Below are 20,968 nucleotides of genomic sequence, written 5' to 3' on the forward strand. Positions count from 1 at the left end.
AGTAACCGTGCTTAAAATCGAACAGCGTCCGGAACTCCGGCCAAGAGCTCCATATACACACAAACCCACTGCCGACAGCATCGCCCCCGAGTAAAGGGAGAAAGCAGCGAGGAAGCCGATGCAGTACCACCCCGGACCAGCAGATGGCGCGACGGGAGAAACACACCCCTTTTAAAAAAAAAAACCGTTATTGGGCGCTCTAGCCGCCGCGCTCGTTCAACTACAAATCTTTGCCGGGCGGATGTGGCGTCATTCCGCCTTCCTCTGGCGCATGCGCGAAAGGGGGCCCTTCTCTCGCGGTCTTCCCCTGAGCAGCAGGTAGGGTCGCGGAGTCCCGGCCGGAGCGGCCTACGAAGGTTCTCCCTTCGCCGGGTTCGCCTGGCCTCGGCCTCCCCCTTCCCGGGCCTTTCCCTTTCCCTCCCCCCCGCATGCTTCGAGGCCTTCGGAGGAGTTATAAGGGGGTTTGACCGGGACGCGCGCCCTATTGGCGGGGTTCGAGGGGGAGGAGCCTGCGGGGGGCGGAGCCACCCTTGGGAATGTTCTTGGGCGGGGCGTGGAGTTCAAGGAGCTTCCTTCCCACGGCAGCCGGGGGAGGGTCCGCAGCTGGGCCGCCTATGGCCTGAGCGGATCTGCCCTAGCCGTAGATGCATTGCAGAGGTCGTGCATCCGAGGAAGCAGGCCCTCGACCGCCTAAAAGCTTAGCTCCAGGAAAGGTGCTAGTCCTCAAGGTGCTGGTTCTAAGGCTGCCGCCCCTATTGAGAGAATGGAAATAAATCTTTTGCGCTGTACAGTGGTACCTCGGGTTACATACGCTTCAGGTTACAGACTCCACTAACCCAGAAATAGTGCTTCAGGTTAAGAACTTTGCTTCAGGGTGAGAACAGAAATCGGGCTCCGGTGGCACGACAGCAGCAGGAGGCCCCATTAGCTAAAGTGGTGCTTCAGGTTAAGAACTGTTTCAGGTTAAGTACGGACCTCCGGAACGAATTAAGTACTTAACCCGAGGTACAGACAGGAGGGTCGAAATTGTTGGCTAGCCAAAGTGGTGGTCGCTGATCCAAGTGTTGTGGGGCGGGCGTTTAATGTAAATATACCATTTCCTGTGTCCATGGAGTTTTCTTGGCAGGGATACTGGAGCGGCTTGCCAGGTGGATCACGTTTGGTCTAAACTTTCCACTATGACCTGTCCATCTTGGGTGCCCTGCACGGCAAGGGGACATGAAGGGGACACAGGAAATGACCCTGATGTTGGGAAAGATGGGGGGCACAAGGAGAAGGGGACAACAGAGGACGAGATGGTTGGACAGTGTTCTCGAAGCTACCAGCACGAGTTTGATCAAACTGCGGGAGGCAGTGGAAGACAGGAGTGCCTGGCGTGCTCTGGTCCACGGGGTCATGAAGAGTCGGACACGACTAAATGACTAAACAACAACATACCATTTCCTCCCTCCCCCCCCCCCACAAGATTTTACAACTTTTTATTAATTTGTTGCATTTATATCTTGCCTTTATTCCTCAAAAAGCTCAAGGTGGTGGACGTAGCGCTCTCCCTCCTGATTTAATCCCCACAACAGCCCTGTGGAGTAGGATAGGCCGAGAGGCAGCGATTGGCCCAAAGTCACTCAGTAAGCGTCATGGCTGAGTGGGAATTTGAACCCTCGTCCCCCAGGCCCTGGTCCAACACTCTTAACCACTACGTATCAAGTTGTAGAATTTGCTAACTAGGCAGCTGCAGATATACGTTTGGCTTAGTAAAAGGTAAAGGGACCCCTAACCATTAGGTCCAGTTGTGGCCAACTCTGGGGTTGTGGTGCTCATCTCGCTTTATTGGCCGAGGGAGCTGGTGTACAGCTTCCGGGTCATGTGGCCAGCATGACTGAGCCGCTTCTGGCGAACCAGAGCAGTGCACGGAAATGCCGTTTACCTTCCCGCCGGAGCGGTACCTATTTATCTACTTGCACTTTGACATGCTTTCGAACTGCTAGGTGGGCAGGAGCAGGGACCGAACAATGGGAGCTCACCCCGTCGCGGGGATTCAAACCACCGACCTTCTGATCACCACGTCCTAGGCTCTGTGGTTTAACCCACAGCTATATGTTCTTGCTGCCAGATCTCTCTGCCTCTTCACAACACATACATGTGTTTTCAAGCCCATTTTTACGGTGGCTTGGAGAAGATACAGAGAAACTCTTTTTGGTCCTAATCTTTTGTTTCTCTGTGCAAATAGGAAAAAATCCTCCCCTGAGCTGTCTCTATGTACAAGATTGGAGGTGGTCAGAAGGTAGTTATTTGCAGTAAATTGGCAAAGGTTTCTGATTCCTTTTTTCAGTGGTGAATCAGATCCAGCCCAGCATTGCTTCTGATGGTGACCAGTTCATAAACCGGTTATGAAGATAACCATACTATTGTTTTGACCCCAGTTTTGTGTTACTGGGAAGTATATTGTCCCTCCACATACGAATGGGTGACCTGTGGCCCTCTAAATGTTGGACTACAGCTCCCATAATTTCTGAGCATTGGCCATCCTGACTTGGTCTGATGGAAGTTGGAGGGGTCCAGCAACATTGGAGGGCCACAGGTTCCCCATGCAGACTCATTTTAGCTATGCTAGCTAATGTCTATTGATGCCTAATCCCTTTTGAATAAAGAAAAAAACAAGCTGCCTTGTTCAGTAGCTGTTTTAGTGAATGCCCTATGCTATTAATTGTACTGGTTCATAATAGTAGCTTGTGTATAGATGAGCGATTGAAACCACCTTAAGCTGAACAACAACCCATTACAGGTAATACTGTGGGAAGCAAATGTGCTTCCAGTTGTGTGGCCTTGCCCTTAGGTTGCATCCACCCTTGGAGCAGTCTGGGGGATTGCATATACTTTAAGGAAGATGTCAGGCCTTGCATGGAATTCCACAGTGCAAATGTTGATCCTGAGGGTACAGATACTGAAAATCATGCCAGGATAGTCATATGCAAGGCAAATTGCATGGATCAATTGCTTATGTGCAACTGATCTGATAGATGCAGCCCAGGTTTATCAGACAACACCTGAACTATACTATTTGTGTGCTAGCTTTGATTAACAGGAACACAGAGAGCCTTTTATGGCAATTCTTTTGTAGTTCTCTCTTCAAGGGCCTCTAAATATTTTGGAATCTTCCAGAGGTGATATACAGCACACCTTGCTTAGGCAAATAATATTTATGCAAAGTTTATTCTAGTAGTATATTTTCTTTTTTAAGAATTGCACTGGTCCTATTTTATAAATATCTCAGTACTGTCTATTCTGAGCCCTTTGGGGACAGGGTATGATATAAATGCAAAATAAAACATAGGCCTCTTGTGTTAAATGGGGAGTTTAGGGCACCAAGATCAAATCTAGAAGAGCCAGCACCAAATGTTTAGCATCTCTTTCCTTCCCAATTTGGGTGCCCCAAACGTTTGGTCAGCCAAACAATTCTTTGTCCAGCCATGCTTGTGCTGAAGAACTAAATTATTGTGCTGTGTAGGGGCCATATTACTCACGATATGTTTTTGCATGGTTGCCTGAATTAATGGCCTCTCTTCCACTTAATATGGCTGTGCATCAGTTTTTGTAGTCCTCCGCTAATTAACTGCCACACATCTTAAAAGTCTTCTGGGCTTCTATTGGTAGCAAGTAATAGAAGTTGTAGGCACACTTTCTCCTAATGCCATGTTGTTTGGTTCTTTTCCAGCTGTTGAGTGTGGCCACCCCCAACGTCCCTGAATATGTATACCTGTGCAAAGTTCGTCTCTGCTCCCGCCCTTGTGAGTAACTTAAGATGTGTCTTGTATTTTTCAATAATGCATTGTTTCAAATCACAAGTCAAGTATTTGCCTATGTTGGCAAGTAGGTTAAAAAGGATTAATAACCTGCATAACTGTAACTTTGCCATCATGTATGGAAAATAGACAGATCTGTAATGCAATAGCTCCCACAGGTTCTTTTAGTTTCTGTTGCCATTTTATCTTTCATTTGAAAAAGGAGGAGCATATTACTAGTTCTCATGATTGCAAAGAAAAACATCTGAAAACATCATGACAGCTTTTGCCGTAGAACTATAAATCCAAGTGTGTTGGAGAGGCATTTAATGATGGATGGAGCTTGGCAGAGCTCTTAGTTCCTGTCCCTCTGTTCTTAAGACAGCTGGTTTTCCCTCCTTCCTTGTTCTTTTGTGAATTAAAAGCAAAACACGGCATGAACACACATCAGCACTCATTTTTTAAGTTGCATGCTGGACCTTGCAATTCTAAAATGAAATCACGCCACTCCTGTCTGTTCTGCTCTGCTCCTCTCTCTCTCTCCCCCCGCTGCCCCCGGCAGCCCAGCTCAGAATATGGCTTTCACTGCCATTGTCATGTCACATTCCCAGCACCACTGTAAGGGACAGAATGCAGCAGAACTAAGGGGTCCTTTCCCCCCTCCCTCCCTAGCAGACCACTGGAAGTTGCTACACATAACGAGAGGTGGGCAAAACTGAAAATAGCAATACCATGCAAACATCATTTTAGTTGTATGCCGCCTTTCCACAGTTAAAACCATTCTCAAGGTGGCTTACGACATGAAAAATACATGATTCAAGCACAACAAATGTCAAACAAGAAATAAAACATCCAAAACGTACACAACCAAATTGAACAACTTACACATGAATCCTAATAAAGATACAAAAATGTAATATCAATAACACACACACACACACACACACACCAAAATCCCTTAAGCAATACTCCAACCATTCCTTCTGTGATATTGGGATGCACTGCTGTGTTCCATTCACTTTTCCCCAGCCCTGTCTGTGAGAGTTGCTATCAAGAGTGGAGTGGGATCAGGAGATTCTCCCCACCCACTTCTTACTTGCAGGAGTTCTTAAGCATCCTTTTATTTGGGGCTTGACCCAGAAAGTAATTGGTGGCTGGAGGTCATGCTAAGGCTGAAAGGCCTTAATCTGCTCCCTTGGTTGGTGTCTGAATCATGGGGGCTGTTCCCTCATCACTTTACTGAAGATCATATTTTGAGTCCTACACATTTGGCAAATATAGAATGACCAGGTAGCATCACATCCCAGGTGTGAAATGGGTGGAGAAAGGTAAGGTGCCTTCCTCTCATATTATTAACTGCAGCATTGGCAGGCAGAGGACAAAGTCCAAGCTATTGGGCCACACAACATAGTTTATTGTTCTATTTCATAAGATTTATATAATGCTTGATTATATAATAATAATAATTTATTATTTATATCCCACCCATCTGTCTGAGTCTCCCCACTGAAAAAACCTCAGTGCTTTATAATTATATACCGCTTCCCATTACAAAAATTCCCGAAGCAATTTTCAAGCAGAGTAAAAATACAAACATGTTAAAAATATCGTTGGAGTACAAACATCCTGTTATTGGTGCTGTCCAGATGCCTGGCAACACAAGGCCAAATGTCCTGTAGAAACCACCCTTGAATCTGAGGAAGAATACAACTTTTTGAGAATCTTCCTTCAGGCAAACGTCGAGTGGTTTTCATGAAATCATTCAAGATGATGACATTTCCTCCTCCACACTGAAACCTCCTTCAAAAATGGGTGCCCAAGCAGGGAAATATGGTGTCTATTCCACTCCATTGGCTTCCTCCAAATGACCACCAGGAAATTCCACCTGATTCACACTTAGTAGGGATGTGGGTGGCGCTGTGGGTTAAACCACAGAGCCTAGGACTTGCCGATCAGAAGGTCGGCGGTTTGAATCCCCGTGACGGAGTGAGCTCCCGTTGCTCGGTCCCTGCTCCTGCCAACCTAGCAATTCGAAAGCACGTCAAAGTGCAAGTAGATAAATAGGTACCACTCCGGCGGGACAGTAACCGGCATTTCCGTGCGCTGCTCTGGTTCGCCAGAAGCGGCTTAGTCATGCTGGCCACATGACCCGGAAGCTGTACACCGGCTCCCTTGGCCAATAAAGCAAGATGAGCACTGCAACCCCAGAGTCGGCCATGACTGGACCTAATGGTCAGGGGTCCCTTTACCTTAACACTTGGTGGGGGGGGGCGAATATGTCCCATCCCCAGGTGCTGTCTCTTCCACTCTACAGTGGCTCCCAAGTAGTTGAAAGAGCTGAATTTCAGCCCAGCCTCTGCGTTCTGCTGGTTCCTGAAGCTGTAAGAGGCTTGATGTACAGCCATTTATAGAAATGGCTGCCAGGAGCTTGGCTTTCATTTACAAATAGAACAGGATTCCAGCATTAATTGCTGATGTGCATTTCAGTAAAGTGTTCAGTGCCGGGGAATGTTTGCCAAAACCAGTAGGGGCTCAGAAGGATTTCTGGTGGCCAAGGTTTTAGTGCAGGGTTAAGGAACGCTTTTCAGCCCTAGGCCCCTGGGCAACCTTTTGAGGGCCGCATGCTCATGGTGGGCATGGTCAGAGGTAAAAGGGAGCAGGGGAACAATTTGTACAATAGGCTAGTTTCCACACACACTCACACGCACACACCCCTCTGTTCTCCACCTGTGCAAGGATGATCAGTGGTCAAGGAACACATTTCAACTAGGCAAAAACACTCAAGGGTGTGAAGCAGGGCTGGTAAAGGGGAGTGGCCTAGGGGAGAGGTGTGGCCTTAGGGAGACTCCCAAGGGCCAGACAGAGGGCCACATTTGTATCTTGGGTCTGATGCTCCCCACTGTCTTGCTGCCCCTTCTCGTGTCTAGCCAAAGCAGAACAAATTAAGGCAATCTGAGAAAACTTACTTAGTATATGTAAAAGTGATCCAGCTTGCCAGGCTCAAGACTTTTAATTTTTTTAAAGCATGCAGAATATGCACTTCATGGATGATGCATGGGAACGGGACAGGGTACCTGCCATGTGGAAAGCAACAACATGGGCAAGGTAGAACTGGGGTGGGAGTCACATGTGGCTAATAGACCACCAGTTGACTACGGTTTAGACTAGTGCCTTTTCTGCAGTGGCTGTCCCTGCCTTCATTATACTCCTTTAGGCTGATTAACATCCGATATCCTTTTAAATGTGTGAGGGTGGAGAGTGTTTTTGTTCTTATTTTTATTACGAATTTTGTGTTTTTTATCTTGTATTTTTATGTTATAAACCACCCTGACATCTATGGGTGAAGGATGGTGTACAAAATAAATAAATAATCAGTCAATCACACGATCAATTCTCTGCTGCCACTGGCTACCTGATTTTGTTCTGAAATTTAAATCCATGAGATACAGGCCCCATTTCAGAATATGTTCTTTACCAGGAAGAATTGTTGCTGTGCTGACCAACGAAGGCGTGCTCAAGTAATAGTTTCACTATCACTTCTTCTAGTTAGAGACTGTCTCGTACTAGAATGCGTTTGCAAGAAAGTCCTTGTTGTCAGTGAGAATTTTTCTTCATTGCATGTATTCACAGCTTGTATATTTCCCCTCTTGCAGATAAAGAACAGTTCCCGGCTGCTCTGTAGGCCCATCTCTGCCTCTGTGCTGAACAGGCCTGAGGTCAGGACGAAGGAGGTAAATTTGGTGTGGTACGGCTTCCAGCTACATCCAAGGGGAAAGAGACCCTTGGATCTCAAAAACATAATGCTGATGTAACCAGCAAAGGTTGTCTAGGGCAATACCCAGTGGCCGAGTAGAAAAAGGAAATAAGAGGGAGATCCTTTCTAGAACTGCTGGGCCTTTTGGATTGTGTGTGCAGCAGCAGTGCTCAGCTGTATACCTGACCTACAATTTATTATTTTAGATCTCGGTCACTAGGAGGCATGATACTACAGGGCTGTTTTTTTCTTAAGCTGTACAATTAAGGTGTCTGCCTGGTAACTAAGGAACACTTTTTGATACTCTAGTATTTATCATTCTTCTAGACTACCTTTCCTCTGGGGAGTGCAGGGTGGCTTGTGTTGGGCTATCCCATTGTATCCTCACGACCATAAGTGTAACTTAAACCAAGCTCTTGGGGTTGTAGTGAACAGATGACCAGTTTACAAAATTTCTAAGTTGGTGGGGATCTGCCTCACCTTTTTCTAGCTTCAAGGAACACTTTCCAGATCAACTCCTCATTTATTTATTCCATTTTTATCCTGCTGTGTGCCCTCTCACCCATTACTCCTCCTAAGGTAGATTCGGCTAAGAGATGATGGCTGGCCCAAGCTCACCCACTAAGCTTCATAGCTGAGCAGGGATTTAAACACACATCTCTCTGATACTAGTCTGACAAGCTAACCACTACATGACATTGGCCTTTTATTTACTTACAGTGGTGCCCCGCAAGACGAATGCCTCGCAAGACGGAAAACCCGCTAGACGAAAGGGTTTTCCGTTTTGGAGGTGCTTCGCAAAACGAATTTCCTATGGGCTTGCTTCGCAAGACGAAAATGTCTTGCGAGTTCCTGCGGGGTTTTTTTCCCTCCCCCCCCTTTTTCTAAGCCGCTAAGCCACTTATCAGCTGATCCGCTAAGCCGCTTATCAGCTGATCCGCTAAGCCGCTTAACAGCTGATCCGCTAAGCCGCTTAACAGCTGATCCACTAAGCCGCTTAACAGCTGATCCGCTAAGCCGCTTAACAGCTGATCCGCTAAGCTGCTTATCAGCTGATCCACTAAGCCGTTTATCAGCTGATCCGCTAAGCCGCTAATAATGCTAATCCGCTAGGCCGCTAATGGGCTTGCTTCACAAGACGAAAAAACCGCAAGACGAAGAGACTCGCGGAACGGATTCTTTTTGTCTTGCGAGGCACCACTGTACTTTATTATTTAACAGAATTTGTATACCACTAAATTGCAAATTTACAAAGACTATAAAATATATATTAAAATTGTCAGTAAAAATTAAAAACATTTAAAGCGCACACACACCAAAGAATAGATAAACCCAACATTATAAACTAAAATTGCAGATTTGAGGAGCCTCTCATGCAAGGTGCTGAACTTCAGTATTTCTCTGCATGAACTGTGGGGACTCCATAGCACACACAAGTCCCCTGTAGATTAATTGACAACAACGAGGCACCACTTTCCTAGAATCAGCAGTGCAAAACAGTGCAGATGTGGCCGCATTGCTGACCTGGATTCCCAAAACTATAGGCTGCTCCTGCCTTGGAGTAAGCTACTTTTAACTCACTCAGTAGGACTTGTGTCTACTGAGACAAGTATTGCACCATAAGCAGCCCCCGTCCCTGTCTTGTTGGCCATTATTTATCCAATTCAGAATCCCCACTCCCCGTTTTCTGGGGCAGTGTTTGAAAAAAAATCAGGGTTAAAATTGAAGTTTCATTTACTTGGAACTAGAATCCTGCCGTTTAGGTTACAAGCAGCTTCAAAACAGTATCTTATTCTCCATTTCTTCTTCTTTTTGCTCCTCTCAGCCTTGTTGTCTCTCAGGTGCTCACAATGAGCTCTTGCCAGTGTTGCGCCGGGAGTTCCAAACCAGCACTGTTTCCAGGGACATTGATACTGCCGCCAAGTTTATTGGTGCTGGCGCTGCCACCGTAGGCGTAGCTGGCTCTGGTGCTGGCATCGGGACCGTATTTGGCAGTCTTATCATTGGCTACGCCAGGTATGTTTGGATTTTTGAGCACCACGCTTTTAAGTCTGGAGTTACGTTCTTCGTTCCTTTGCTGCTTACAGAGAAGCCAGGCAATGCTGCTGCCAGCTGCTTGCACTCAGTATTGTTGTCTTCCCGTTTCTTCAGACCTGATTTGGGCCTCTTATGTAAAACATGTTCGCAGTGCATTATAAACTGGCAAAGTTCTGTTGAGATTTTTCAGGGTTGCTATGCCTTTAGTTAGAAGCTTCCTCCTTGTAGGTTCTGCTTCTGATTGCTTTCCTGTTGCTGTGGCATTATTGATAAATTGGCTTGTGATTATATAGTTCCTTTTGTAGGGACTAGTAATAGGGGGAGTAGTACTTCCTCTTCATTGCTTTCCTTTTCCCTAAAAATGCAAAATAGTGCTATTTCACAAAGAAAAAAGAGAGGAATCCCGTAATTAAGCCCACTACAGGGAACTGATTTACAGGACTATTTATCAGTAATGCCATGTATGTTCTGAAAAGGAAACACTAATAGGCAAAAGCCACAAGGGGAAGCTATGAATTGAGAATGGCGGGGCCCTGTGCTGAATGGAAATTTAATTCAGTTGTGTTAAGTAAATACAATTGAAGGATCTGGGTATTGCCAGATTAATACAGCACTATATTACATGCTGTACTGAATCACTGTTAATTCCATTTCCAGCTGAATCCAGAAGAACAATGCCTTCACAGTGCTAAAGGGCACTAGTGTGGCAGCAACCCTAGTAAACATTTTGTGGGGTAGTAAATTTTGTAGACTTAATCAGTGCTTTTTTCCTAGAAAAATAGGTGTCAGTACTCACCATGAAGTTATTATAGTAAATGCCACACTTTTTAATAATACTGAAAGAAGTGTTGGTACCGTGTACCCTTGAATACCCCCTGGGAAAAAGCACAGGACAAAATTATAAAGCTAGCTGGCTGGCTGGGCTGATACTATACTGCAGGCATAGGTGAACTCGGCCTTCCAGACGTTTTGGGACTACAACTCCCATCATCCCTAGTTAACAGGACCACTGGTCAGGGATGATGGGAGTTGTAGTCCCAAAACATCTGGAGGGCCAAGTTTGCCTATGCCTGCTATACTGCTAGACCTTTCAACAACCACACACCTGAACAGTACTTGGCTAGAAGGGATGCCTACTTCCTTGACACCCTGTATCTGGGGAAATGGTAGGACTACAGGAGAGCCTTAAATTGTAGCATTGGAAAGGATCCTAATCTAATCCAACCCCTGCAATGCAGGAATCACAACTAGATCATATATAAGAATCCATTGGTTCAGGTCCTAGCCTCTGGAATAGGAGAAACCAAGCTTGTTCCATGTGTCAGCCCTTTAGATATTTGAGGATGGCTATCATATCTCCTCTCAGTCTCCTCTTTACCAGGCTAAATTTACCCAACTCCCTCAACTGTTCCTCACAAGGCTTGGTTTCCAGACCCTTGATCATCTTGGTCTCCCTCCTCTGCACATATTCCAGCTTGTCAATATCCTTCTTAAAACTGCAGTGCCCAGAAATGGACACGGTACTCTAGGTGTGTCCTGTCCAAGACAGAATAGAGCAGACCTGTTACTTCCCTTGATCAGGACACAATACTTTTGTTGATGCAAGCTAGAATGACATTAGCTTTTTTGGTGTGGCTTCATCACACTTTTCCATTGATGGTTATCCTGTCTGTCTGTCTCCTTCCCTTGCAGAAACCCTTCCCTGAAGCAGCAGCTCTTCTCCTATGCCATCCTGGGTTTTGCACTCTCTGAGGCCATGGGGCTGTTCTGCTTGATGGTGGCATTCCTCATTCTCTTTGCAATGTGAAGGAGCCGGATGTGCTGCCTGTCATGTGCTCTCCTCTCTTTCCCCCGTGTTTAGTCCAGTGTGTACGACAACCTGATTGTTCTGTGGCAGATAGGGGAAGCCCGTCTGTTAACCAAATCTGTCCAGCTCAGAGGGGGCAAGTCAATAAATACTGTATTGGTATACATTTTCTTGATTTTTTTTCTGTTTTTGTTTTATGGGTAACTGGCCCCCAATCCTTTCTGCATCATTAGTCAGTGAATCGCACAGTATCATGGAATGCATTTAACTTGTATTCAGCACATCCAATTGATTCCTGAAAAACCCAAGTCCTACCATAAATCTGGCGTTGGTGAGGTTTTCTTTTTGCTATTTTCTTATTAGAATGGTTTACCTAACAGTATCTCAGTGAATTTAATCAGGCTTCCTCTTGGGAAGAAATGCAGCCCTGGAATACCTATTACTGCTTCTGATGATGCTGAATGGAGGAGGTCATTATCTTAGCAAATTACAGAGAGTTTTGCATAAATACAGCTTGTGTTGTTCAGCTTTTGGTGAGCTTTTTGGCTCCTTGTGTTTTAGTAAATTAAAACATGACCTAGAATCAACCTTTGAATCTTTTCTCTCCCTTTTAAAAGCACTGTTCTGCTAAGGTCACGGAGCACATCCTTTATATTGATTTGCTCCCTAGTAATTTAAGGCAACACTGTGCTTATGTTGCTTCTGTGCTTGTAACTTTTTTTAAAGCTGTTTTTAAAATACAAGGAAACTGAAGCCCAGAAAGGCGAAAGCAGGGATGGGGACCTCTGGCCCTCTAGATGTTGTTGGACTCAAACTCCTATCAGATCCAGCCAGCATGGCCTGGAAGCAAGTATGGTGGGGCCTGCAATCCAGCAACAAAAGGGGGGCACAGGTTCCCCATTTATTAAAGAATAATAAGAATAATTTAATATTTGTATGCCGCCCATATGACTGAGTTGCCCCAGCCACTCTGGGCAGCTCCCAACAAAATGTTAATCATCAACCATTAAAAGGGCTGCCTTCGGACGTCTTCTAAAAGTCATATAGTTATTTATCTGTTTGACATATGATGGGAGGGCATTCCACAGGGAAGGCGCCACTTCTGAGAAGGCCCTCTGCCTGGTTGCCTGTAACTTCACTTCTCATAGTGGGGGAACTGCCAGAAAGAGCTGGGCCTCAGTGTCTGGGCTGGATGATGGGGGTGGGGGAGATGCTCCTTCAGGTATACAGGGCCAAGGTAGTTTAGGGCTTTAAAGGTCAACACCAACATTTGAATTGTGCTTGGAAACATACTGCGAGCCAATGTAGATCCTAAGGAAGGCACAGACAGGCTTCCACTCCACAGTATTACAATGTGGTGAACCTTTGTGCATTCTCATCTTCATAAATGGTGCTTAGCTCCCATTGTGCCTCTAGGAGTCTGCAGTGTGGCCCTTCTATACAGTATCAGCTCAGTAGAACTGTTTTCAAGAAAGTGAACATTTGAATTGTGTTGGTGGCTCAGGCCAAGGTTCAGCGGCTCCTACAGAGGCCAGCCCAGATGCTTCTTGGAAGCTCACAGGCAGTTTCTTTTTCAACATGAAGTTCCTATTCAGCTCCCAATCTGTTGGTCACTCCTAAAACAAGTTGAATAACATCCACAACCTAAAAAAAAAAAAAAAGCATAAAACCCAACTACATAAAACTAACACAATGTTCTATTTTACAAATTCAGATCTAATACAATTACAGAGCTAATTCCTTTTTTAAAGGCCATATAAGCTGGTGTCCACCGCCACCTTTTCAGTAGTGAGTTTCTTAATACACATGTAAAAAGCGCTTCCTTCCATTGGCTGTGAATCTGCTGCAAATAGACTTTCATATGCCCAAGTTTTAAAGATTTATAAGAAAGCAAGAACTTCCCCTGTTCAAACCGTTCATAATATAGAAAACTCCTCTCTCTTCCTCCCTCCCTGCAAAAAGCTTCTCTTTCCTGTACTAAAAAGCCCTAAATGCCTTCTTTCCCCAACCCATTGATCATTTTTAGTTTCCCCTTTCTGTACATTTTCCAGTTCTATGATTAGCAAGGGCTGCATTCTAAAATCATCCATCTGACACGCATGACCCAAATATGCCTGCGCTGGGTGAGCAAATGGCTGGAAACTATTTTAGAAGTTCTAAGGAGCCTGACCTGTATCAGTCAGAGCTGCTGCTTGTTGAAAGACCCACAGCTGGTCCTGGCAATCTGCTGTTGGGGTTGCTAGGCAACCAGCTGAGCTTGGGTGTTCATTACAGTTGTGCCTGTGTTTTGGAAACCTGCTGATGATGCCAGGCTAGCTAGCCCAGTGATAAAAAGTAGCTAAGTGAGCGGTGTTAAATGATCAAGGGAATGCTAACAAGTCTGTATATTTGAATCATGCAAACATCACGTCTAAGAGAGACTGTCTTGGGCTGCAGAGGAGGCATAGTTCATGCCAACAAATCACTTAAAGCGTAATACTTCTACCATAAATCAGTATCCTGAATTCAAAGGAGGAGAAACAGAACTGGAGGCTGTTGTGGATGCTAAGAAATTCATTCCAGCAGTTTGCCAGATGAAACAATCCCCCCCCACCCCATTCTGGCAATTTTCCTGACAGCGACACACTTGGGCCAATTTTGGGGGGCACGAGGAAGGGGGTGGAAGCCCCGTTACAGTAGCAGGAGCCAGTAGCAGGACTCTCGAGTTGATTTCTGCCCCCTGCTCCTAACCTATCATTGTAAAGCAATTACTTCTGAGATGTAGCACAGCGCTGGGGAATTTGTGACCCTCCAGATGTTAGATACCCCACTTCTGCCACCCCTGACCATTGGCCATGCTGGCTACAGCTGATGGGAGGTGGGATCTAACAACGTCTGGGAGGCCACAGGTCGCCAGCACTGCTAGACTTTGTAAACAATAGTCATGGGTGTGCCATACTCCGTTTCATAAGCCTGGCATTGAAGCAGCTTTGTTACGTTTAACTCACTTGGATTCCCCCGCCCACTTCAGTAAAGAAAGTGCCGTGGTGTTGAAGACTGTGTAAATAAACTGAGAGTAATGTAAGCAGTTTTGCTGCCCAGACTCGTGGAGCTGTGCTAAGGCTCTAGAGAAAAGTTTTGCTGGTGGGAGGGTATGTATGTTTGCGATGCAGTCTCCCTAGATCTTCGTTTTCAGGGCCAGTACAAGTAAGGAGGTAGCCAATAATTTTGAAGACAGGAATGCACCTTACAAGCTCCTAGAGCTGAGTTTTCAATAGACTTGTGTCTTTTTTTAGGAGGGAGAGCTGGGAACAAAGAAAGCTTCCCTCTCTGCTTGGCCAAAGCTGCAAGCTGGCCCACTTTCGAGCACAAGCTAGTAAAGAGAATTTGGGCACAGATCCATGGTGGTCTCTCTCCAACCAGCACAGAAAAAGCAAATGCCTCAAGTTAAGCCCTTGCTTAGATCTTCAGCTAGATCGTAATATTCCTGCTCTGCCAGATTAAGAACTTCATAAGGGGTGGCACTGAAGATTGGAATAGGTTTCTGCTATGAGATTTCTTGTTCTGATGCCATGGTATATATCTAAATTTTGCCATCAGCACTAAACAGTTTAAAGGGAGTTTTAAGAAGCTACTGCCTACAACATGGGTTGCCAATTTTAAAGTTGCTATTAGTTAAGAACTGGAGGTGGGACTTGTTACTCACTTTTAACACCTTTTTGGGTTAGGCCCTGCCCACTTTTGGCACATGTGCCAAGGGCAGAAAGGTGTTCCTCACCTCTGTCTTAAAATAGCTTTTCAAAAGGAATATGGACATTCTAGCCTGATTCAGATATACTAAATGTATATGTAAAGTTGGCTTCTTTAAACAAACCATAGATTATAGAAGAATTACAGTTTGCTGTTGAGATGGCACACTAAACCATAGCTAATCAAAATCAGAAGTGAAAGCTTCTGAACGGCTTTAAGGCAGATACCACAATAGATAAGATAACTATGCAGTCTCCTTTGCCTTTAACAGCGGCCCATCACACAAAAACAAAATTCCATGCTGCATTGTTCAGCCATGTCCTATTAGCCTTATGATCTGCCTACAATGATGACAAACTATAGTTCTTGCCTGTGTGTTTTTTCCCTGGCAGAGCTCCTGTGCCATTAATAGCTGTGTGACGGGCAATTTCAACAGGTGCATCTCTGACCTGCAAAAGGTTGCCACACAGCCTGTTAAAAGAACAAGCATTTCCAGAAAAGGATTTACTCTAATGAAAACAGTACTTTAGTTCCCACTGGGGGTTTTTTTCCAATCAGTGCCTTTCTTCCCTTGCATCAGTGGCTATTGCAGCCGTAGAATGCAGTGTGTAGCGAGATGGGTACACATGACAAGACTCATTTTTGGATTCTGAGCCGGGTTGGGGAAGCTGTGACCCTCCACATGTTGTTAGACTCCAGTTCCCATCAGCCCTAGGCAGTATGACTAATGGCCAGGGATGATGGGAGCTACAGTCCACCAATATTTGGAGAGGCTCCCCAGTGCCATTGCTAGAGATAGTTAGAGGTTGGAGATGTTTGGAGAGGCTCCCCAGTGCCATTGCTAGAGACAGTTAGAGGTTGGAGATGTGAAAGGAAGTGAAGGAAGAAGCTTTTGCCACCTCTAGCTGCCATCTGTGCTTTTGCGGGAAATTATGTTTTGTTCTTTGAGGACACTTGTTCTACAAAGATGACATCTAATCCTGGCAAGCAAAAGTGGATCTGTTCCATTTTTAAGCAAGAGGACCAGGCCCATTTTAAGGTCCATTCTGCCCCTCCCCTCATTTTTTAATCAATTTCTCTCAAGCTGGCTAGACTCGGAGGTATTTGACAGCTCATTCGCCAGCATGCAGGGAGCGTTACCATGGTTTAAATTGCAGTAAGGGTCATAAATTTAATTAATGGAAATTGCATCAAATAGTATCTTGCTCACTTACATATCATTTGCTTAATCTCAAGTATATTACTTCCAATGACACATGTTAACAAGGCTGTTAATGCGCTCTCTTTTAGATCGAGTGCCTGGTTAACTGGAATCTCTCATGCCTTTCTCCCTTTGTTGCCACTAAGTCTTTTCAGCACTTGAAGAGAGCTTTAGGCTCATAAGGTTTGAGGGTGGCAGTATCTGGCAAGGATAGAGAGATGGGTGCTAATTTGAGTAGGAAAGATTCTTGCCAGCCTCTTGAGATGGGCCATAACTTGGTTGCAGAAAAGCGAATAGAGCGCTTGGATGACTAAGGTGACAGTTACAACATGAGTCAAACAGAATTAATAAATCAGCTACAATCACAATGATTTCAACTTGTATTTTCATTTCCCCCCACAACTCCCTGACCAATTGTGCCTCTGCTTGTCAGCTATCTACAGCACCCACCCACTCCTGCCCTGTGTGAAAATTTTCCCCATGCCCTCCCTTCTCAGTGTTCCATCATTTCCTGGACACCTCTACCACAATTTCCCTTTAATCTCTCCTTTTTGGAAAGTTCATTTTACTGAATTTCAATATGAATTTAACAGAAGAGTAAGAATAGCACCCCCCTCCCCGAAGAGGGCAAGTGAACGTCATCAATTACATACATTACGCCATAACTGAGCCCTTCTCTCTTGACCATCTATAGTTCTGGTCCATGCCATTTTTTCTCTGGCCTCCCTTTCAACTTGTCTAAGATCCATGTATCCAGCGACATGCCTTCCTGTGTCTTTTACACCCAGCTCCTACTCTCCCCAAGCTCAGTAACAGCTGCTTTTTATCAAAACTAACCTTTCCTCAGAGAAGCTGCACTGCCCATCAGCTCAGCTAGTTTGCGGGGTACAGCATTATTTGAATCCTTTTTGTCATATATTTGCTGTATTTAAATCCCACCTTTTAAAGGTAAAAGTCCTCAGTGGGCTGGGACAGACACAAGGTTCTCTAATCCCAGCGACATTACAATCTTGAGGTTTCTCCAAGATTAAAGGATTTCTGCCTAAATCTTTTTTGTACTTCTGCAAACTTCAAAGTTACCCCTAGTCTGCTGATACTTTCTTCCTGTATGCAGTTGTTTGCCATTTTTTGATGTTTGCAAACATCACCAAGAGTGTTTAATTGGAATCAGAATACAGAATGTGTTACTCTGAAGACTGTGATCCTAAGCACTCATATTAGAAACTAACCTCAACTGAAATGGATGAGAATTACTAGGAAGGTTTTTGGTGAGCAAACAGTAAGAAAAGACTTACATTTCTACTTTTTATAGAAACTCTTGTCTTGCTAAGATCCCCTTTTTTCTGCACTCTTATCTCTTTACCTCACTTAACTCTTCCTTTGCCACTTCTCCATTCTGCAGTTCCTCTTCCTTGGCTCACATTTTAGAGATTTCCATCTCCTCTATCACAACCACCAGAAGGAGAAATCGTTTGGTTGAGCAAGAATTTTGAATATGGTAGAGTGAATGTCAGCAGTGATGCAGGCAGGCTGAATTGTACTAGCAGCCAGCCACAGCAGCGCTGTTCCAACTCAGTTGGAAGCTGGGGCAGAAGGGATAACAGAGTAGAAGAGAGAAAGCACTAAATTTTATTTTTCACTTCCCATTTTTATTATATTACTTGCATTTATTAAGTCCCAGTGATTATCTGTGCTACGTACAAACCTCAAAAGAAAGTGTGTCCCAAAGGGTTGAAAATTTTCTGTTTCATACATGCACATACCACCTTTTACTTCTCTATACTGGATGACAGGTACTTGAAAGCATACACTGAAACGGTGGAGAAGCTTTTTGTTTGGACCATCCAATAATTGCTTCAACTTGCAATCATCGAGTGAGACATTCATGGGTAAACCAGTCTAGCTTAAACAAAGGGATGACAGAGGAAACTGGATAGTAAAATAATACAAAAAATGTAGTAAGATACGGGTATTTGCTTGAGAAAATAACACACTTAGATGTGTTATTTCTCTTTTACCCCCAACAGTGAATCTGTTGGAAGTTGTAACAATAAATTTATATCGCCATTACTCTGAGTAGGTATAAATGATGCCTGTTCCTTGGGTTCTGTATCCCCATGACCAATGAAGCAGTAGCAGGTCAAGTTTATTGCTTAAGCCAGAGGGCATAGCAAATTGCACAATAATTAACGAGAAGTAAGCCAATATGAATCATGCCAGTCATTTCAATCTAGCACAAAACAAGCCATGACTCTCCAATAACTCAGTTAACATGAAAAATTAAACATCAGTATAAAGCATTTAAAGCACTGCCAGCCAGCCAATCTCACAAATAAGAGCCCAGTTCCTACTATGTAAACGTGAAGCAAAATTCCACCTGACTGTTAAAACGAATAAGGCATTATTTTGGTAATCTATGGTTAAATTACCATTACTTGTCATTTAAGCCAATCTTCTAATATCTCATGTATCTGAAATAAGGCACAATCTACCTGTCTGTACCTTCTCTTCCTGAACCACTTTGCTCTGTTGATTTAAAGGCTCACTTAGCCTGGTTCATATGTGGGAGAGGGACAATGTTTGCAAACTGGCATGAAAAAATGTGCAAAACAGTGAAAAGCAGGCATTCTTTTGTGCCTCTAAATGGCAACTCTCCCAATGAAAATCAAATCTCATTTAAACTTGGTGCAGTGCTATAATACACTGAGGAATCTGGAACCTTTTACTTATTGTAAATTTTGATGTACAGGCACTTTTCAAGACAACCCCTATGGTCATTATTCTCTGAAAACTAAAGAACAAAAATGATTTTTTGATCAATGCAGGCATGTCTTAAAAACAAGCCATTCCCCCCCCCCCAACCTCCTTTGCTTAGCATCCAACTTAAGAGTTCTGGTGAACTCCTAGGGGGAGCAGGATAATATTCTCAGAGGTTTGGGACAAATGAAAACACTGTGCTTGTTGTGGAAGAATCCACACAGGTTAGGGTCCATGCTTGCCTCTATCAGCTGGCTGGCATCTTGCTAACATGGGTTACAGTGAGCTGGGTGGGGACTGAGGTTAGGGCACAGATAAGGCAGCAGAAACGTCTCCAAACTACTGGGATGGGAAGGAAGTTGGAGCTGTTGCTGCCAAACAGGCAGAGGCAGATGGCAAATGCTACACTAATTTGGCTATGTCAGGAGTTGAGGAGAGCCCTGCTTGACCCCTGATGGAAATAAACAAAGGTCCGACTATGATAGACAGAGGCTTCACCTTTATGAGAGATTTTTACCCCATCTAGCTTTCTTCCTGTTGAATCAGCACCGTCAAAACCCCAAAGGGTTCTCAAGACAGCGGTATAATTTGGCTCATTCCAACCTCTGGAAGCAACAGTGTTATCGGGTATCCACTTACCCACTCCTTTAGATAGCAATAAGTGCCAACCTAGCAGTTTGAAAGCACGTCAAAGTGCAAGTAGATAAATAGGTACCACTCCGGCAGGAAGGTAAACGGCGTTTCCATGCGCTGCTCTGGTTCACCAGAAGCGGCTTAGTCATGCTGGCCACATGACCCGGAAGCTGTACGCCGGCTCCCTCGGCCAATAAAGCGAGATGAGCACTGCAACCCCAGAGTCGTTCATGATTGGACCTAACGGTCAGGGGTCCCTTTACTTTACCTAAATGCCTTCCCACTTCCTTCAATATGTGGTAGGCCAGAAGCTGGGTGGGGACCCTGGACTTCTGCGCCAAAGCAATTTCCCTGAGGGCACCAAAGAGAGGTTTCCGGGGTGTGACCCGCACAGCGGAGCAGCACAAGGCTCTTTTGAGCTGTGCTGTGTCGGAAACTCCAGATACACATGGGTTGGGGGGGGGGCACATTCGTATACAGTGGCACCTCCTCCGGTTATATACGCTTCAGGTTACAGACTCTGCTAACCCAGAAATAGTACCTCGGGTTAAGAACTTTGTTTCAGGATGAGAACAGAAATCGTGCTCCGGCGGTGGTGGGAGGCCCCATTAGTTAAAATGGTGCTTCAGGTTAAGAACAGTTTCAGGTTAAGAACGGACCTCCGGAAAGAATTAAGTACTTAACCTGAGGTACCACTGTACTGGAAACCCAGGACCGGCCCAGCCATGAGGTAAGGGGAGGTGACAGCCTGAGGCGGCAGGATCCACAGAAGATCCTGAGGCAGATCTTTATCTTCTCCCTGCCTTTGTTCCTGATGTAGACCTTCACACAGCCCTTCTTCCCCGGTGGGGCGGGAGGGGGCGCCATTTTGCGGTTCGCCTCAGGTGCCAAAATGTCATGGGTCGGCCCTGGGGAAAGCTGCCCGAATCACACCAAGACCTAACTCGGCCACACACGACGTCAACGACGTACTACTGGGCAAGGAGGTCGCCCGCTGCCTGGTACCCGTGGGGGGTCTGTGCCGCTTCTTCCCGCCCCTCTCCGTCGGGAACCCGTCGCCCTCGGGCGGCGGCTCCTCTCCCTTCTCCCCCCTCCGGACACCCGGACACCGTCCGCTCCGTCGTCTCTTCGAAGTCTCGGCCCCGCCCCGCTCCTCTCACTAACCCCGCCCCTCCCTCCCCCATTGGCTCCCCGGCTCCTCGCCCCCGCCTCTCCGCCAAGTCTCGCGAGGATCTCGAGCGCGCAGAAAACGAGGAGGCGGGGGGGCCCCA

The 20,968-nt window shown here is 45.4% G+C and overlaps 1 protein-coding gene and 1 long non-coding RNA gene across 7 annotated transcripts; one reads left to right on the forward strand and one right to left on the reverse strand.

Moving 5' to 3' along the window:
* Positions 1-232: 232 nt before the first annotated feature.
* Positions 233-16,675, forward strand: ATP5MC2 (ATP synthase membrane subunit c locus 2). 4 transcript variants are annotated; one of them, XM_079966960.1, is made up of 5 exons: positions 233-318; positions 3,713-3,785; positions 7,433-7,510; positions 9,359-9,549; positions 16,397-16,675. In XM_079966960.1, the coding sequence occupies exons 2-5, from the start codon at positions 3,747-3,749 to the stop codon at positions 16,467-16,469; spliced, it is 381 nt and encodes a 126-aa protein (XP_079823086.1). In that variant the 5' UTR covers positions 233-318; positions 3,713-3,746; the 3' UTR covers positions 16,470-16,675. The 4 variants fall into 4 exon arrangements, with proteins under 4 accessions (XP_079823086.1, XP_079823083.1, XP_079823085.1 ...); XM_079966957.1 differs by lacking the exon at positions 16,397-16,675 and adding an exon at positions 11,263-11,543; XM_079966959.1 differs by lacking the exons at positions 233-318; positions 16,397-16,675 and adding exons at positions 704-728; positions 11,263-11,543.
* On the reverse strand, positions 9,464-20,829 carry LOC307210782. Of its 3 annotated transcripts, none has more exons than XR_013836104.1 (3): positions 20,642-20,829; positions 18,071-18,206; positions 9,464-9,925 (listed from the first exon to the last, which is right to left on the reverse strand). It is a non-coding gene; the product is annotated as an uncharacterized lncRNA (long non-coding RNA). The 3 variants fall into 3 exon arrangements; XR_013836105.1 differs by having other exon boundaries at positions 18,071-18,894; XR_013836106.1 differs by lacking the exon at positions 20,642-20,829 and having other exon boundaries at positions 18,071-20,003.
* Positions 20,830-20,968: the final 139 nt, after the last annotated feature.

This window comes from Podarcis cretensis (genome assembly GCF_951804945.1).
Source record: "Podarcis cretensis genome assembly, chromosome: 2".
Lineage (NCBI taxonomy): Eukaryota > Metazoa > Chordata > Lepidosauria > Squamata > Lacertidae > Podarcis > Podarcis cretensis.